Source organism: Bicyclus anynana, chromosome 8, assembly GCF_947172395.1.
Source record: "Bicyclus anynana chromosome 8, ilBicAnyn1.1, whole genome shotgun sequence".
NCBI classification, from domain to species: Eukaryota; Metazoa; Arthropoda; class Insecta; order Lepidoptera; family Nymphalidae; genus Bicyclus; species Bicyclus anynana.
In genome coordinates, this window is record NC_069090.1 from 3,312,228 (window position 1) to 3,327,994 (window position 15,767).

Below are 15,767 nucleotides of genomic sequence, written 5' to 3' on the forward strand. Positions count from 1 at the left end.
TTTCTTGCAAGATAGTTACCACTGTCTGTAAAATGTATATTTTTTAATTATATAATTATTTGTATTTCACAGTATCAGCCAACAGTGGTATGTCTCAACCGTCCACAAACAGAGCCAGAGAAGGGATACCATGACAGTTTAGTGATAGTTTTAGACACATTGGAAATATGCCTAAGTTCCCAGCCTAAAGATACTGCAAAATATGATGAGGCTATGAATGTTAAGATATTGTTGAGAGAAGTGTGCCAGTTTATTGGTAGGTTCATACATTTTAAGTTTATTTTTAAGTATTCATATTTACAGGACAAAGCAAAATCAAATAAAAAAAGGAGAGTTTGGGGAATAAAGAGTAATTATAAATAAAATAAAAATGCAGAAAAAGCCATTTCTCATTTTTAGAAAATGAAAATTTTACTTTTTATTTTATAGATAAGGAAAGGCTTTTTCAGAACAGAAATAAAAAAATAACAAGATGGACTTATTGCTACAAGTTATCATGTTGAATCCTGTGGTTTGCTTAAAGACCAATTCTAAAGTCCAATAACAGCCACAATAGCTCAGTGGTAAGGGACTCATCACTGAGAGGCTGGACTATTGTCGTACCCACTCCTAACACAGTCTTTTATGACTTGGACTACTAAAAAAAAAGTGTGGAAAAAGCCTAGTAAACAAGATAATGCATCAACAAAGCTCAAAAACTCAATATTGTCTTCTAATTGTGTTCACAGATCTCCGTAATGAAACAAACTTGAATAACACCCTCCTTCGACAGTTGGCCAGTAAAGTGTTATTTGCGCTCAGTCTCAACTTCTTTAATGCTGTTTTCAATAGAATTAGCGCGCGATTACAGGTATGTAACGAAACAATTAGACAAGTTACCCTTTGACTGCGATATCACCAGACCCCCTAGTGGGAGTTTCAATGTTTTCATACTGTGTTGATCGCGTAAACGTAAACGCGAATTTCTAAGTGACACTACTGCACAACAACTGTTTTAACGCGCGACAGTGTAAATGACGTATTAGAAATTCGCTTATATGTTTACGCGATCATCACAGTATGAAAACATTGAATATTCCCTCTAGGCACTCTAATATGAAGTGATGATGCAATCTTATGGTAGCAGGCAGGCCTGCCTGATCAGGTATGCCTGATCCCAGGACTTCTAATGAAAACACAGCAAAAAATAAATGAAAAAAGCTAAAAAATGGTATATTTTTTAAATAATATCTAATTTAAAAAATCTGCATTTCTTAGAAATAACAATAAGAGATTTTGTGGAAAAACAATGGCATTGCTTTTAAATAAGTGTTCTATTTTTAGGCATCTAATTAATTCTATGAATTTTGAATTAAGTAGGTATTTGTTAGATTTTGTAAAATCGAAGGTATTTTTTCAGGAACTTGCATCTAGCTCAGAAGAAAACCCCGATTATACAGACATAGAGTTAATACAACATGTCAATGTCGACATATTGAGGCTTGTACGGCTACTTACAGGTAAACAAGATCTATATTTAACACTGATAGCCTGAATGAATAGTTGTTTATTCACAAAATGTAGGTCAACTATGGTAAATATAAAATAAAGCCATTTTGCCATTATTGATGTATGAATGTTGTTTATAAGAACAATTTCTATTAAATATAGTTCTTATAAACAAATTATATATTTTGTGTATATGAATAACTTATTCATTGATTGAATAGATATAGATAATATAAGCTACTATCTACTATTGAGATATAAAGAGATTGGATGATAAATGAATTATCTAATGTACTTATTTACTTGAAGTGGTATGTACTAAATTTAGGGTTTTTAAATTTCCAGAATCAATACAAAAATTTAAGTTGTTAAGAAAATCTACACATATAGTGCTTGTGGTGTCCTTAGAGAAAGCTGTATGGAATTGGATGGACACATATCCCCAGGTAAACCAAAACAACAATTAAAAATTAAAATATATATTATGTAAAAAAATAATCTATTCTATAATGAGGGAAGCTTGACACTGTATTGAGTAGTTATAAAAGGCTGATAATAATGAATTACTAATTTTTGAAATAATGATATATTGTTATAAAAAGCTGTATAATTTTCTAAAAGTAACATTAAACATTACAATACATACAAACCTTTTTAGTAAGTTATTTACATTTCTATTTGTTTGCAGGAGTTCGCAGAAGTACAGAGTCGGCCTAATGATGAGCTCAGTAAATGCTGCGACACTTTGTTCGATTACTTGCAGGACAGTTTCTCTGATAACAAGAAGTCGAGGGTCGCTATGTGGCCCCTGCAAATTATGTTGCTCGTTTTAAACCCTGTAAGTTATAAGAGAAGAAGACTTATTTCTAGGAAATAGATACCTTTATTGAAAAATGTGCATTATCAAATGTTTAAAACCTTATCCAAATCGAATTAGGATAGTTTTGAGTAAGTCTCGTATAGACACAAATAGTAAGGTGAGAAACAGTACCATTTTTTGTTGAGAGACAAATATCTTAGCATTCCATGGATTCGCCTATTTTTCTCACTATTTTAATCTTTATTATAACCGTAGATTGTTACAGGAAGCATGTTCTAGTGGTTGATGGTTGATATTTGTTATAATTTTTAAAATAATTTTGTAAGAACTTTCATTCTTTAGCAGCAATCACCAGTAAAATATCTTTATGGATGATGATGATGATAATATAGAATTTTGAAAATGATTTTACATTGCAGAAAGTTCTAGAGGAAATAGTGAACGCGGATTCGGGTGCACCTTGCAGTCCCAGACATACTAAGAAAAAGCATTTCATTGATTCCGTCAAACGTGGATTGAGTGAGTCATCACATTTGTTTGTAATAATGTACAGGGGGAGTGAGGACTCAATTATGTGATATGTCAGAACATACCATAAAAGAGAAAAGAAGAAAATAAATATCACGTGTCTCAAAACGGTGAAGGAAAAACATTGTGAGGAAACCTGCGTACCAGAGAATTTTCATAATTCTCTGCGTGTGTGAAGTCTGCCAATCCGCATTGGGCCAGTGTGGTGGACTATTGGCCTAACCCCTCTCAATCTGAGAGGAGACTCGAGCTCACCAGTGAGCCGAATATGGGTTGATAATGATGATATAACCTTCCTCGATAAATGGGCTATTTAACACTGAAAGAATTTTTCAAATCGAACCAGTAGTTCCTGATATTAGCGCATTCAATCAAACAAACAAACTCTTCAGCTTTATTATATTAGTATAGATTCATGGTATGAGAGATGCGCGTGTTGCTGCCTGCATCTCTCTGCCTCTGTCGTCATACGCGGCTTCACTGTACCTACTGCAAGGATGAGGGTTTATGTGGTTGAGTAGACTCAATTGGTTACGACTTTCGTTTTCTAAAGGACACTAAAGGTTACCGTCACAGGTCACATCGGCACCGTGTCGACTCAAGCCATCCAAGCCAAGTGTTTATTTTGTATGAAACTTCATATTGAAAAACACATTAATCGGAAAGTTTTCATAACGCCACGGCTCGGGGCAAGTTTACGCTTCGCCATCGCCGCTCTCCTATGCTATCCTGATATAGAACTGAAGACATGGCTTGGCATAATAGTTGGTCATTTTCTAATAATCCAAAATATCCTTTCTTATCTTACCTTCCCTTAAAATATTTGACGTGCTGGTTGAGTATTCCTAAATTTTTTGGGCTGCCTTTAACTTTCCCCAATATTGAGGACTCATACTTAATGTAAGTAACAACATACAAGGTATCCTCCCTTATGTTCATCTGCCGCACTTGAGTAAATCCAAAAATACCCTTCTTCTGCTCTCCTACTATTAAGTCGGTTAACGAAAAATTTCCTTCCTTTAGGCCCGCACAACAACTCTAAGCAAATGACCGAGGCGGCGATAGTGACATGCGTGAAGCTATGCAAGGCGTCCACCTACCTCAACATCGCGGATTCCGGCAATGTCACCTTCGTGCTAGTCAAATGTGTCATCAACGACCTCAAGGTATTGACGGAGGAGACCTCATAATATGATTGACATATTATATTGAAAATTAGATACCTCACATGGTTATTTCAAGTGTGTCTGAAACTTAATATACACACCGCTATTTCTGACAATTTACAAATAAAATCATGTATTTATTGAATAAATCATTAGTGTCCATGCTTGAAGAGACTTCCCGCAAATTTCGAGTAAACTTTTTTTTATTATTAATCAAGAATAACAGGTAATAACAGATTAGGAAAACTTAATCTAATTTATCCTTTATACAAATCATGCCCACATGGAATGGTGGCAAGAATACTGACTGCATTTCCGCGTTGGACAGCTAAGCTCAAATCCTTAGCGCAAAAAATGAGTCAGCCCTTTTGTCACGGCTTTCAACTGTTTCTGCTGCATTTTTCGAAATTTTTGGAATCCTTGTAAGATTTCTATAAATATGACAGTGCGAAAAGATTCAAACGCGTGTACTCAGCCCTGTCTGCTAATGTCTTTGACTCCCGCAATGTAAAGCTTCCTGTTCAATGTTAGGGTTTGCTGTTCAACCCCAACAAGCCGTACGCGCGCGGCGGGCTCGGCCCTGGCTACTCGGAGCTGGACCTGCTGAGCGACTGCTTCGTGTCGCTGTTCCGCATCATGCCGCACTCCAACGACGCGCTCAAGACCTGCCTCAACCTCAACACGCACATCTCCTACCACTACGTCATCGTCAACTCTCTGCTCAGGTATAGCGATTACTCAGCTGAGTGTTTGCCTGACGCACAAGAGGTGTTATAGTTTACCGTGTAGACTTCGTAGCTCCTAAACGAGTGAATCATTTGGTCACGGTCAGTCGGAACACTGTAATCTGTACCGATTCGTAAATCTGTGGTTTTTTAGATAGGAAGCTGTCTTTTTTATTGTATATTTGCTGTTGGGTCTATAATGGTATTTCAGCGCTGTGTTACTGAGGGTCATTTTAAAACTTTGATCGAGCGCAAAAAGTCTGACAGAGGCGATCCATTGAGCTATAAAAACAAAATGTCATCTCCGTTTCTCTAGCTTAAGGGTTCGTGTAAAGAACCTTTCCAAGAAAAATTCTTGTGAACTTCAGGATTCTTATTTGAAAAACCAATGGGGTTCGTGGACTGAGGAGATCACTGCTGGACTATTATACTCTTATACAGATATCGATACTACTATACTCTATATTTTCCAGAATAATAAAGCAGCCGCGTTTGCAGTGGTGGCCGCAAATAGAACTGCTGTATCCCAGAGCGGCTGAACTGAGGGCCATGTTCACAGACACATTGAACAAGGCTACACAGGTACGATGTTGTACCTAACGTGTGTAAAGACTAGTGCACACAACCGTAGAGTAATTTTGTTAATGATTTGAAAGCCAAAATTGAGTACAAAAATAAGTCAGTTAAATAAGGTGAAATCCTTTAATAAAAACGAGTACAGCCACTCTTTGCGACACTGTCTTTCAACTATTTAAGCAATGACAATAATCTGTAGGTATTTTGTAATATATTTGAGTGAAAAGTGCAATTAATTATAACGATCATCATTTTAACGAGGTCACAAGAACTTTAATTAGATTTTGGCTGCTGATACTCCTATCCTATCTCAGACAATCGCAATAAAGTGTCAGTTTATTCTATGGATAACACTAATTTCTATTCTTGGCAAGACATGATAAAGAGTTTTTGTTAATGTATTTCTTTCAGGGCTACATCGTTCATACACCTTTACGAATGATATCACTATCACTCAAGTCAAAAGAGGTTCAATCAAAATTCAACAAATCCGAGGAAATGCCGGCGTATAGACAACTACTCATGATGCTTGTGAAGTTGATACATGCTGATCCTATGTTGATGTTGAGTGTAAGTAAATAAGAAGTGTGATATTGTTACCAAATATCTTATTATTAGGTCTGCAAGGTTCACAATTGCGTGTCTTTGTGCTGTAGATATAAAATCTAGTATGACTATGACAATGAAGTAAAAACTCTTTTCGTAGTTATATCAGATTTCATCAGCTGCACAAAGCATCCTCTTCCTTACAGCGTCTTTTCTGAACAGATTCTTTTTGATAGTGGTATAATTATAGGGTGGCAAGACTGACCAAATACCACATATTTCTGGGGCCCCACCTAATGACTATGCCATTAATGGTAAAGATTATATGACAATTAATTATTTTTTGCTTATGTAGAATCCAGGGCGTTCCAGTCTAGAAATCCAATCGTCCACAACAGAACTGATAAACGGCCTAGTATCATTAGTTCACCACACGGGAATGGGGGAGATATCGCAGGAAGCTATGGACGCTTTGCTAGCCCTGCACAGACCCGATAGAGTTCACATGTGGAACCCTGAAGCACCCTTGAACACTTTCTGGGATATAAGGTAATATATCCATATCTTCTATATATCATTCGTTTGATGAAGTCTTGGAAAACTACTAAATTACCAGAAGTTATCATAGTCCATACCTACTATAAACAATTTTCAGACGTTGACTTGTTTTGACAAAAGTTTGTTCTTGTGAGTAACAAGACAATATTCTGTTGAATCGTAATAATCATGAGAAATATTAATACCCGAGTTTATGATGTATTAATGGTGTTTCTGTCCAAATATTCAGGAGAATATTCGAGTTTGGTTTTAGTTTTCTAACTCTATACTTGTCACAAGGGATAAACTTTCTAATTTATTTTCAGTTCGCAAGTCCTCTACAACATTAGTCAGAAACTAATTCAGCGTCAAATAAACAACTACAGGGAAGTACTGCGATGGCTACGGGATGTGTTAACTTGTAGGAACGAATATCTCGCGAAACACAAGGAATACGCCAACGTCGGCTCGCAGATACCTATTTGCAAACAAGCACATATCAAATTGGAGGTAAGCAACCTGTATTTTGTACATTTCTCAGTATGACTTGAAATCCTATTTGATTGTTATCTTCTTTTGCACTTTATATAGCACTTTTGAATGTTACTCCTCTTCTGAAAAACAATGTTAAATGATAGTCTTCTAATAGTATGTGTTAGTAATGACTTACGAATTCGAAACTTGGTCTATGGGTCTCACAAGAAGGCTCAGAGATGAAGCTTGTTGTTTCCCTGCAATATCAAAATCTAATATGCATCAGAAACAAAGACATCCGTAGAAGAATCAAACTAATCGACAGAGTCAAGGCTTAAGTAACACTATCTCAGCTTTATGTTGATGGGTACGGGCTCAGAGTTCGAAAAACCTATAGACATTGGGGTCTCAAATTACTAATGGAATTGCCGCACCGTAAAGCGACTTATTGACCCACTAGTAAGAGGACCGAAGCGTACAAAGTGTTACACTATTATATAGGCATTGGAAGTTTATAAAATCTCTGAGAGTACAATGTTTCTTAGGTGGTGTTCTTCATGTGTCTATGGTCCATCGACACTGAAGCGGTTCTAGTGGCGATGTCGTGCTTCGCGCTGCTCTGTCAAGAGGCGGACATCCGCTGCGGCTCCGACGACCTGTCCGCGCATTGTCTGCTGCCCAACTACGCGGTGTTCCAGGAGATCGCGCACACTTCTACTGTGCTCACTACTGGTGATTAACAGTTTTCGTTACTTCGTTTATACACAATATTTTAGTGTCCAAAATATATGTTTAGCAGAAGCTTCAAAAGTGGATTACAAAATTCAATGTCGAACAATATTTGTCAGGACAACTTAATTAACAAATCGAACTAAAACCAAAATCAGACCCTAGAATGGCAGAGAATGACTTTGGCTGGAGTCACGCACTTGTAAACGTTGAGTAGGGTTAAAAGCGCCTTCGACCGCCTTCAAGTTACTCTCCCCGCCTATCCCAAGTAACCCATAAAGAATTAAACGACAAGAAATGTGGACGGCTCGTACGACGAGCACCTTATATCGCAAGTCGTTCCCGCCAACCGATCGCTACCCCTATCTAAATCCCTACTCTTTACGGAATCAAGTCGCGTCACCTAGCGTCGGCACAGGCCAACACGAGATCGAGCGACGTTATATACGTCTCAGACTACTATTTCCTACAATATATATAGTACTAGGACTTCATCATTTCTCAGAAAGTGAATGGTTGCTTTTTAAGTTTTAAATATTCCAAATTATATTTACAAGCAGCCAGTCAGGATGTAGGAGGAAAAGGATGTTTCTACAAGAATATTCATAGTAAGTTTTCAACAATTCACAAAAAAATCATGCTTTTGAAATCGGCCCAAAAAGACCTGAGTATTAAATTTACAAAGTCTTTTTTTTGTCTGTAGATTCACTATAATAATTTCAACCAATACCTAACGCTGAATATCCACTCATTTTAAATAAATGATGTTTTGATTTGATTCATTTACTCGAGTTTTGCTTTCTTTACTATACATTGGAGACAGTAGCAGACTACCGGTTTTACCCAGGTCTTAGTTACCGTTCTCGTGAGAATACAGGGATAAAATAAAGCTTATGGCACTCACATAATGTGCTTTGTATTAGTAAAAGAATTTTTAAAACCGGTTTAGTAGATCTAAAGATCCCCTAAAACCTCATCTCACAAACACCTCTTTAAAATAATAGCTACCCTAATACTATGTCGTTTATAGGCTCTGCTGGACTCCAACAACGCATAATGGCTTTGCTAAGAAAGATTGAACACTGTGTCAATGGTGTGCAACCAGTTTGGGAAGAAACATTTCGATGTTGGTAAGTAAATTCAACTACTTCATTTTTTAATTTTTTATAAACAAAAACTTAAATTGTCTGATCCAAAACTTTGTTATCTATGGTTGCAGACACAAAAGGTAGAATGAATTTTTTTTTAATTTTTTCATTCACCATTTGCAAAAAAATCGCACATCGTCGTTAGCATTGATTATTATTGTTAAAACTTTGACCTATAAAATCATTCAATATTTCTAAAAATAACTCAATAAGAGCAATAATATATTGCAAGGGTTATAAAATAAACTTTTTAAATATGTCTTTAACGGCGATAAAACTATTTAAAACAGGGACTCAATATGCAAACTACTTCAAAAGTATCCCAAAGGACTGGGCGGTCCAGACGATCCTCAAGAGCCCTTACATCGAACCGCGGCCAAGCGACGTGTATCACATCACACAAGTACCGAATTAGATTTTGAGGTAAAGATATTAATTAATTTATTTATTAAAAAAAACATTTACTGTAGTGAATTAGAGTCATATTGATATCTCAAGGACACAAGTGTCTTCCATAACATACCATATAATGAACATCTGTAAAGGATTTATGAGGCAAGGGTGAATGAAAATGTTGCAAGGCGAAGGCCAAGGCGAACGTTTTTGGACAAATCTAGGACATTTTCAATATAGGCCACATGAAAAGTCCCCTAAACCAAAAACTTGAACAAAAGGATTAATGTGAATGTAAGAACCATCGATTTATCATTTATACAAAATTGAATTTTACTATCAAAAGCGTATTTTAAAGTGGCATTTTCCATTTTCCATAAATCTAAAAAAAAAAAAATATATACGGTCGAATTGAGAAACCTCCTCCATTTTTGAAGTCGGTTAAAAAGGCCTAGTGTGCGTTAAAGTTAAATTTCGTTGCGCGCATATTAGGTCTATTACTCTACGAAGTTGTGTAAACACAAGTAACATTAAACAAAGTTTGAAATTTTTTGCGCTATTATATACCTAAACACATAACAAAACTAAGTTATTACAAAACTAGACTTCACAATCGTTTGTTGTCCTCTTCCCCTCGGACCGTGACAGAGTATAGACGCATTTCATGTATCATTTGAAACAATAATTAAATATTAAAATATTTTTTTATATAAAATAACAGTGCTTAATAGTAGTGAATATATAAGGAGTGCATAACGAAGCTGCAGTTATTCAAGCAGCCCGATCACCATTTACCACACTCGCACGTAAGTCACTAATAAACACATACACAAAGAAGTTAAAGAGAGATAGCATTTAATGTGTGTCATAAACACCTTTGGAAAAAAGAGACGACTGTATTACCACGCTTCTGGCATTACATGCAAACGTTATCAATCAAGAGCTCAATGAAAGGTGGACGGAAACGGTCGTTGTATGCAGAATCTCGATGACTGACCAGTTTAAGAGACCTCTACAGTAAGATTCAAATAGTACGAGTATTATATGGTCTCCTGGTAATCAGTCTTACAAAGAGCTAAGTATAATGTCGAGCGATCGTGAGTCAGCCCCCGCCTCGCCTCTTCCCCAACGATCACTAAAACAAACGACTTTAACAGACATTGCGCTCGCGCACGGAACCTTTGAACGCACCGTCACAGGTAGTAAACTACAACACGGAGATTCGGCACCGGACTTACCGATGCTTGGACTTAGTACAACTGAACGCAAAAAACGCAAACATGAGTGCACAAATACATATACTCCGTCGGATATTAACGACATGTTCATCGCTTTTACCCGACAACAGGAAAGCCTCTTTAAGGACCTGAAGAACACAATAACTAACATCAAAGAACAAAACGATGAGTTAAAAAAGAGTGTAGACACTATGTCGAGTAAATATGATGAATTTTTGACCCGTATATCGACTTTGGAATCACAACGAAAAAAAGATAAACTAACAATCCATCAGCTAGAAGAAAAACTTGAAAATTATGAGAGAAAGTCGCGTATTACGGGATTAGAAATACGTAATATCCCTAAAAAAAATGGAGAGACTAAGGAAAATATTTGTAATAATATAAAGGATCTTGGAAAAGTTTTAAAAATCAATATAAGCGATTCCGATATTCGAGATGTCTACCGTATTAATGCAAAGGATGGATCAAACCCAATCATTACAGAGTTTTCCAATACCATTATTAAGGAGAAAATAATAAATAAAGTCAAAATCTTCAATAAAACAAAGTCCAAAATGGATAAGCTGAATACCTCTGATCTAAGCTATACTGGACCAAAATAACCCATATATATCTCAGAGACTTTGACTCATAACGCACAAAAGCTCTTTTACATGGCACGGAACTTACAAAAAAACCAAAAATACGCTTTTTGCTGGACATCGCGAGGAATAGTGTATCTTCGAAAAGACGAAAAATCTCCACAGATTAAAATTAGTACGGAGGCGGATTTAGAAAAACTTAGATTAACTGCATGACTAGATTTAACACATTTAAAATACCCTATAATTTTCATTATTTGTACATACGAGTATACAACTTTAATTTACATACTTTTACAATTATTTTTTATATTGTCATATCATATACTTATTAACATTTTATTCAATTTTACACATTTTTTACAAATACAATTTTACACATTTTTTACATATATTACCTGGATATTTTGGCCTAAATCACATATATTTCATATTTTTAATAAAGTCAAACGACGACATAAAATACCAAAACACTTAATTTTCAACTCTAATGATTAATAACATTAATGAAATTTTTGATGAAATAGACAACGTGACTGTTTCAAAACAAATATCGTGTGATGTCAAATATTGCCATCGTTATATAAATTCCATGAATGATTTTAATCTTACAACTATCACACAAAATATACGAAGTATTAATTGTAATATGAATTCTTTTGAAGTTTTACTTGCTAGGCTAAAAATAGACCTAGACTTAATAATTTTAACAGAGTGTTGGCTGAAAAATACTTTGTCTCTTCCATCCATAAATGGTTATAATTGTGCATCAACAAAAAATAACTATAACCAAAATGATGGTATAGTATTGTACATTAAAGATAAGATACAAGTCAACATTGAAGAACCACCATTTCTAGATGCTAATTGCCTAGTTGTAAAATTAAAAAATATTGTCATTATTACTATCTACCGTTCGCCGTCTTTTAAGAATATTGATAACTTTTTAAAATCATTGGATACCTTACTTCAAAATATTTCGAACTATAAAAATATAATGATTATCGGGGATATTAACATAGATATTATACCAGATAAAATTGATGCTAATTCAGAAAAATATTTAAATGTAACTGCGTTTCATGGATTACTGCCTGCTCATAACTTAGTAACACGAGATGCTAGTGGAACCTGTCTTGATCATGTATTTCTAAAGACAACGAATCCATCTGTAACTATTGTACCCCAAACCCAAATAACGGACCACAAGCCCGTAATTCTAAATATGCAACTAAAACATCCTATAGCACAATACACAACAACCACAATTAAACATATAGATACAGATAAAATATACTCAGATATACTTAATACAGATTTCACACCAGTGTACGATAATCAGGATCCAAGCACTGCGTTAGATTACTTTATAGATAAACTGTCTACTGCCGTTAATAATAATACGAAAATAGCCACACTGTCTAGACGTAAGAAATTAATCAAACCATGGATTACACCTGGACTTCTTAGATGCATAAGGCATAGGGATAATCTGCACAAAAAAGTCAGGCATAGTCCAGATAATGAAATCATTTGTTTAACTTACAAAAGATACAGAAATTTCTGTAATAATATTTTAAAAAAAGTTAAGAGAAACTATGACAAAGAACAAGTAAGCATGGCCAAAAATGATAACAGAAGATTATGGAACGTCCTTAAAAATATAATTAACACTACAAAACAAAAAGGGTATAATAAAGAATTGCTAAATATTAAAAGCACACTACAATCATCGGTTGATGGTATCAATAATTATTTTATAAATGTGGGTAAAAATCTTGCAGAGAGTTTTAACAATGTCGATACGCCTAAGTTGGATGGGGCTTCCGGCAGTCGGCTAAGTTCTTTTGTGCTAATGAATACAGATATGGATGAAGTAAATAGTATCATTATGAGCCTGAAAAACGAATGTACAGTGGGATGGGATGGTATCAGCAATAAAATACTTAAAATTTGTAAGCATCATCTTATACCCCCAATAACATATATTTTTAACTGTTGCCTGCAGAAGGGTATTTTCCCAAAAGCACTAAAAATATCAGAACTACGACCAATTTTTAAAAGTGGTAACAAAAGTAATTTGAATGACTACAGGCCAATCTCCATCTTGCCAGCATTATCAAAAATTTTAGAAAAAATAATAAATACAAGATTAACACAATATGTAGAAAAGAACAATCTTCTATCTAGAAATCAGTTTGGCTTTAGGCACGGGAAATCAACGGAAGATGCTGTACACACGCTGACCAATTATATAGGGACAAATCTGGACAAAGATAAAAAATGTTTGTGCATCTTTTTAGATCTGGCAAAAGCCTTTGATACCGTGTCTATACCTCTCCTACTAAATCGGTTAGAATGCATTGGTATAAGAGGCCTTCAACTGAAACTTTTTGAAAATTATTTATCAAACAGATATCAACGCGTAAAATTAGATTCTTTTGTTAGCAGTGACTTGTTGGTTACTCACGGAGTACCTCAAGGCAGTATACTGGGGCCCACTCTTTTTCTTATATATATAGATGCGCTTACTCGTCTTCAATTAGACAAGGGTATGATCATTTCATATGCAGATGATACTGCAATTGCTTTTGCTGCAGATTCCTGGCTTGAAGTATTTAAAGAAGCACAAATGGGTCTAAATGCTGTTACAAAATGGCTGCAAACCAGTAAACTATCATTAAACATTGATAAAACGAAGTATATAACTTTTTCAATGCGACAAACGATTAATTTACCTGATCACCTCCATATTACCGCACATTCACTCTACAATTAATAGTTGTACATCTTGCACAAATATTAGAAAAAGTCGAACACATTAAATATTTAGGAATAACCATTGATTGTAATTTAAATTTTAAAAAACATATTGTTAATCTTAGGAGCAGACTGTCTAAAATGATTTATATTTTCAAAACTCTTAGGCATGTAGTTGAACCTAAAATACTAAAGCGGATATACCTAACTTTATGCCAATCCATAATCTCTTACTGCATAACTATATGGGGAGGTGCAGACAAAACTACATTAATGAAAATTGAAGTTGCACAACGTGCAATACTCAAGGTTTCCACTTATCGACCATTTCTGTACCCAACCTCACTACTATATAAAAACTGTGAGGTACTCTCAGTGAGAAAACTATATATACTGAGTATTTCATTAAAACAGCATTGTGACCTCATATACAAATCCTCTTATTTGGACAGACGTAGGAAATACACGGTGGCGAAGGCTCCTTTTCCTACAAAAACGTCATTTATAAGAAGATTTTACTGTTTCCAAGGTCCTCACGTATATAACAAAATAAACGCAGTATTAAATGTCTACCCACTAAATAAAAGGAATTGCAAAAAAACTTTAATACCGTATTTATTAAACCTGTCATATGAAGATACTGAAAAGTTACTTATCGTTGAAAAATAAACATACACTACTCATCTATCTAAATATATATTTAACTCGGAACTCTCCACTTACTGAAATAAATTACACTTGAATACCCTTGAATACACTTGAATATAGCACAGTAAATCTTTACCAAACCAAACACACATTAATCACACATTCGTAAACACGAATACACACACACACACACACACACACACACACGAACACACACTACACATGCTACACCCACACATATCAACCCACATACACTTTCTAAGGCACACTCAACTAACATGTATTTTATTTTATTTTATTTTATTTTATTTCCTTCGCTCGTCGTTGTTATTATTATTTGTTTATTTAGTTTTTTCCTTTTACTAATATTTAGCTAGTTTTTTTATTATTAAGATTTTTATTTTCTCTAATTTTAGATTGTTAATTTTGAATGTTGTAATCATCTATAATGAGGGAAGAGCGATGGAAGTTGCGGCACGGTTTATACTAGTGCAACTTCCATCACATTAATTATTTGGATTTACGCATTTAATTTTTTGGATTAAGTATATTAAATAAGCATGTAACTTTTAGTAATAAAGCTATTGTCTATTGTCTATTGTCTATTGTATAACATACGTAGAGGATTTTTTATTGGGTTTTGGTGACATTGTCGTTGAAAGAATTTTAGGAATAGCAAAATAAATAAATGCACCGCAGCTAATTTAAACTTAAAATAATAGCTCAACATTACCCACAATTGCAGATGCAAATCCAGGAATGGGCAAATATAACGTCTTTCCTTTGCGCTCTCGGAGGCGTCTGCCTCCAGAGGAAGCCTACACCAGTGTGGACGCAAATACTTACGCACGGTAAACTTGCATTGGTTTCTTCTTATCATTAGTTATTACAGAAGGCAGCATGCGTCAACGACATATTGTCTCGAGAAGAAACAATTACTAACTGTCGACCAAAAGCGCTGAAGTTGAAATATCGCTCTCCCTTGCGTACCTATGCAACGATAGAGAGAGCGATTGGTTGACATTGGCCTTATATTCGTCTCGAGATATGTCGTGGTGCGTATTTTAGGCCAACAGTTCTTTATAACATGTACAATTTGTGTCTATTTCAAAGTTTGTCTTTAACATGAAAATTTCCAAAAAAATAAATACGCGATGATAAAATAACAAAGACATAAACATTTTCAAAAATGGACACATAGACATAGACAAGGTTATCCAATACGCTGTGTGCTATACGTAGAGGATAAACAACAAAACCACAACCCATAAACGCTTAAAAATCAATACTTTTTACTGCTCTACATGGCAAGGTTAATTTAGCGCCAGCTTTTGGTTCACGTGACGCATGGATCAGTTTATGAAGACATCGGACATCATATTAGTATTAATACCTAAAATAAAATGA

At 34.9% G+C, this 15,767-nt stretch overlaps 1 protein-coding gene across 1 annotated transcript in view; it reads left to right on the plus strand.

The window, feature by feature from the left end:
• LOC112051963 (neurofibromin) overlaps positions 1 to 15,767 on the plus strand; it is a gene marked incomplete in the record, with an annotated part of 66,650 nt that overhangs the window by 1,436 nt on the left and 49,447 nt on the right. Inside the window, 17 exon segments of the mRNA XM_052882967.1 lie at positions 73 to 256; positions 729 to 850; positions 1,400 to 1,499; positions 1,834 to 1,934; positions 2,177 to 2,326; positions 2,728 to 2,827; positions 3,860 to 4,002; positions 4,534 to 4,727; positions 5,201 to 5,309; positions 5,715 to 5,873; positions 6,205 to 6,398; positions 6,713 to 6,896; positions 7,406 to 7,592; positions 8,150 to 8,197; positions 8,620 to 8,719; positions 9,028 to 9,160; positions 15,106 to 15,211. Of these exon segments, the coding sequence (XP_052738927.1) occupies positions 73 to 256; positions 729 to 850; positions 1,400 to 1,499; positions 1,834 to 1,934; positions 2,177 to 2,326; positions 2,728 to 2,827; positions 3,860 to 4,002; positions 4,534 to 4,727; positions 5,201 to 5,309; positions 5,715 to 5,873; positions 6,205 to 6,398; positions 6,713 to 6,896; positions 7,406 to 7,592; positions 8,150 to 8,197; positions 8,620 to 8,719; positions 9,028 to 9,160; positions 15,106 to 15,211 (2,314 nt within the window).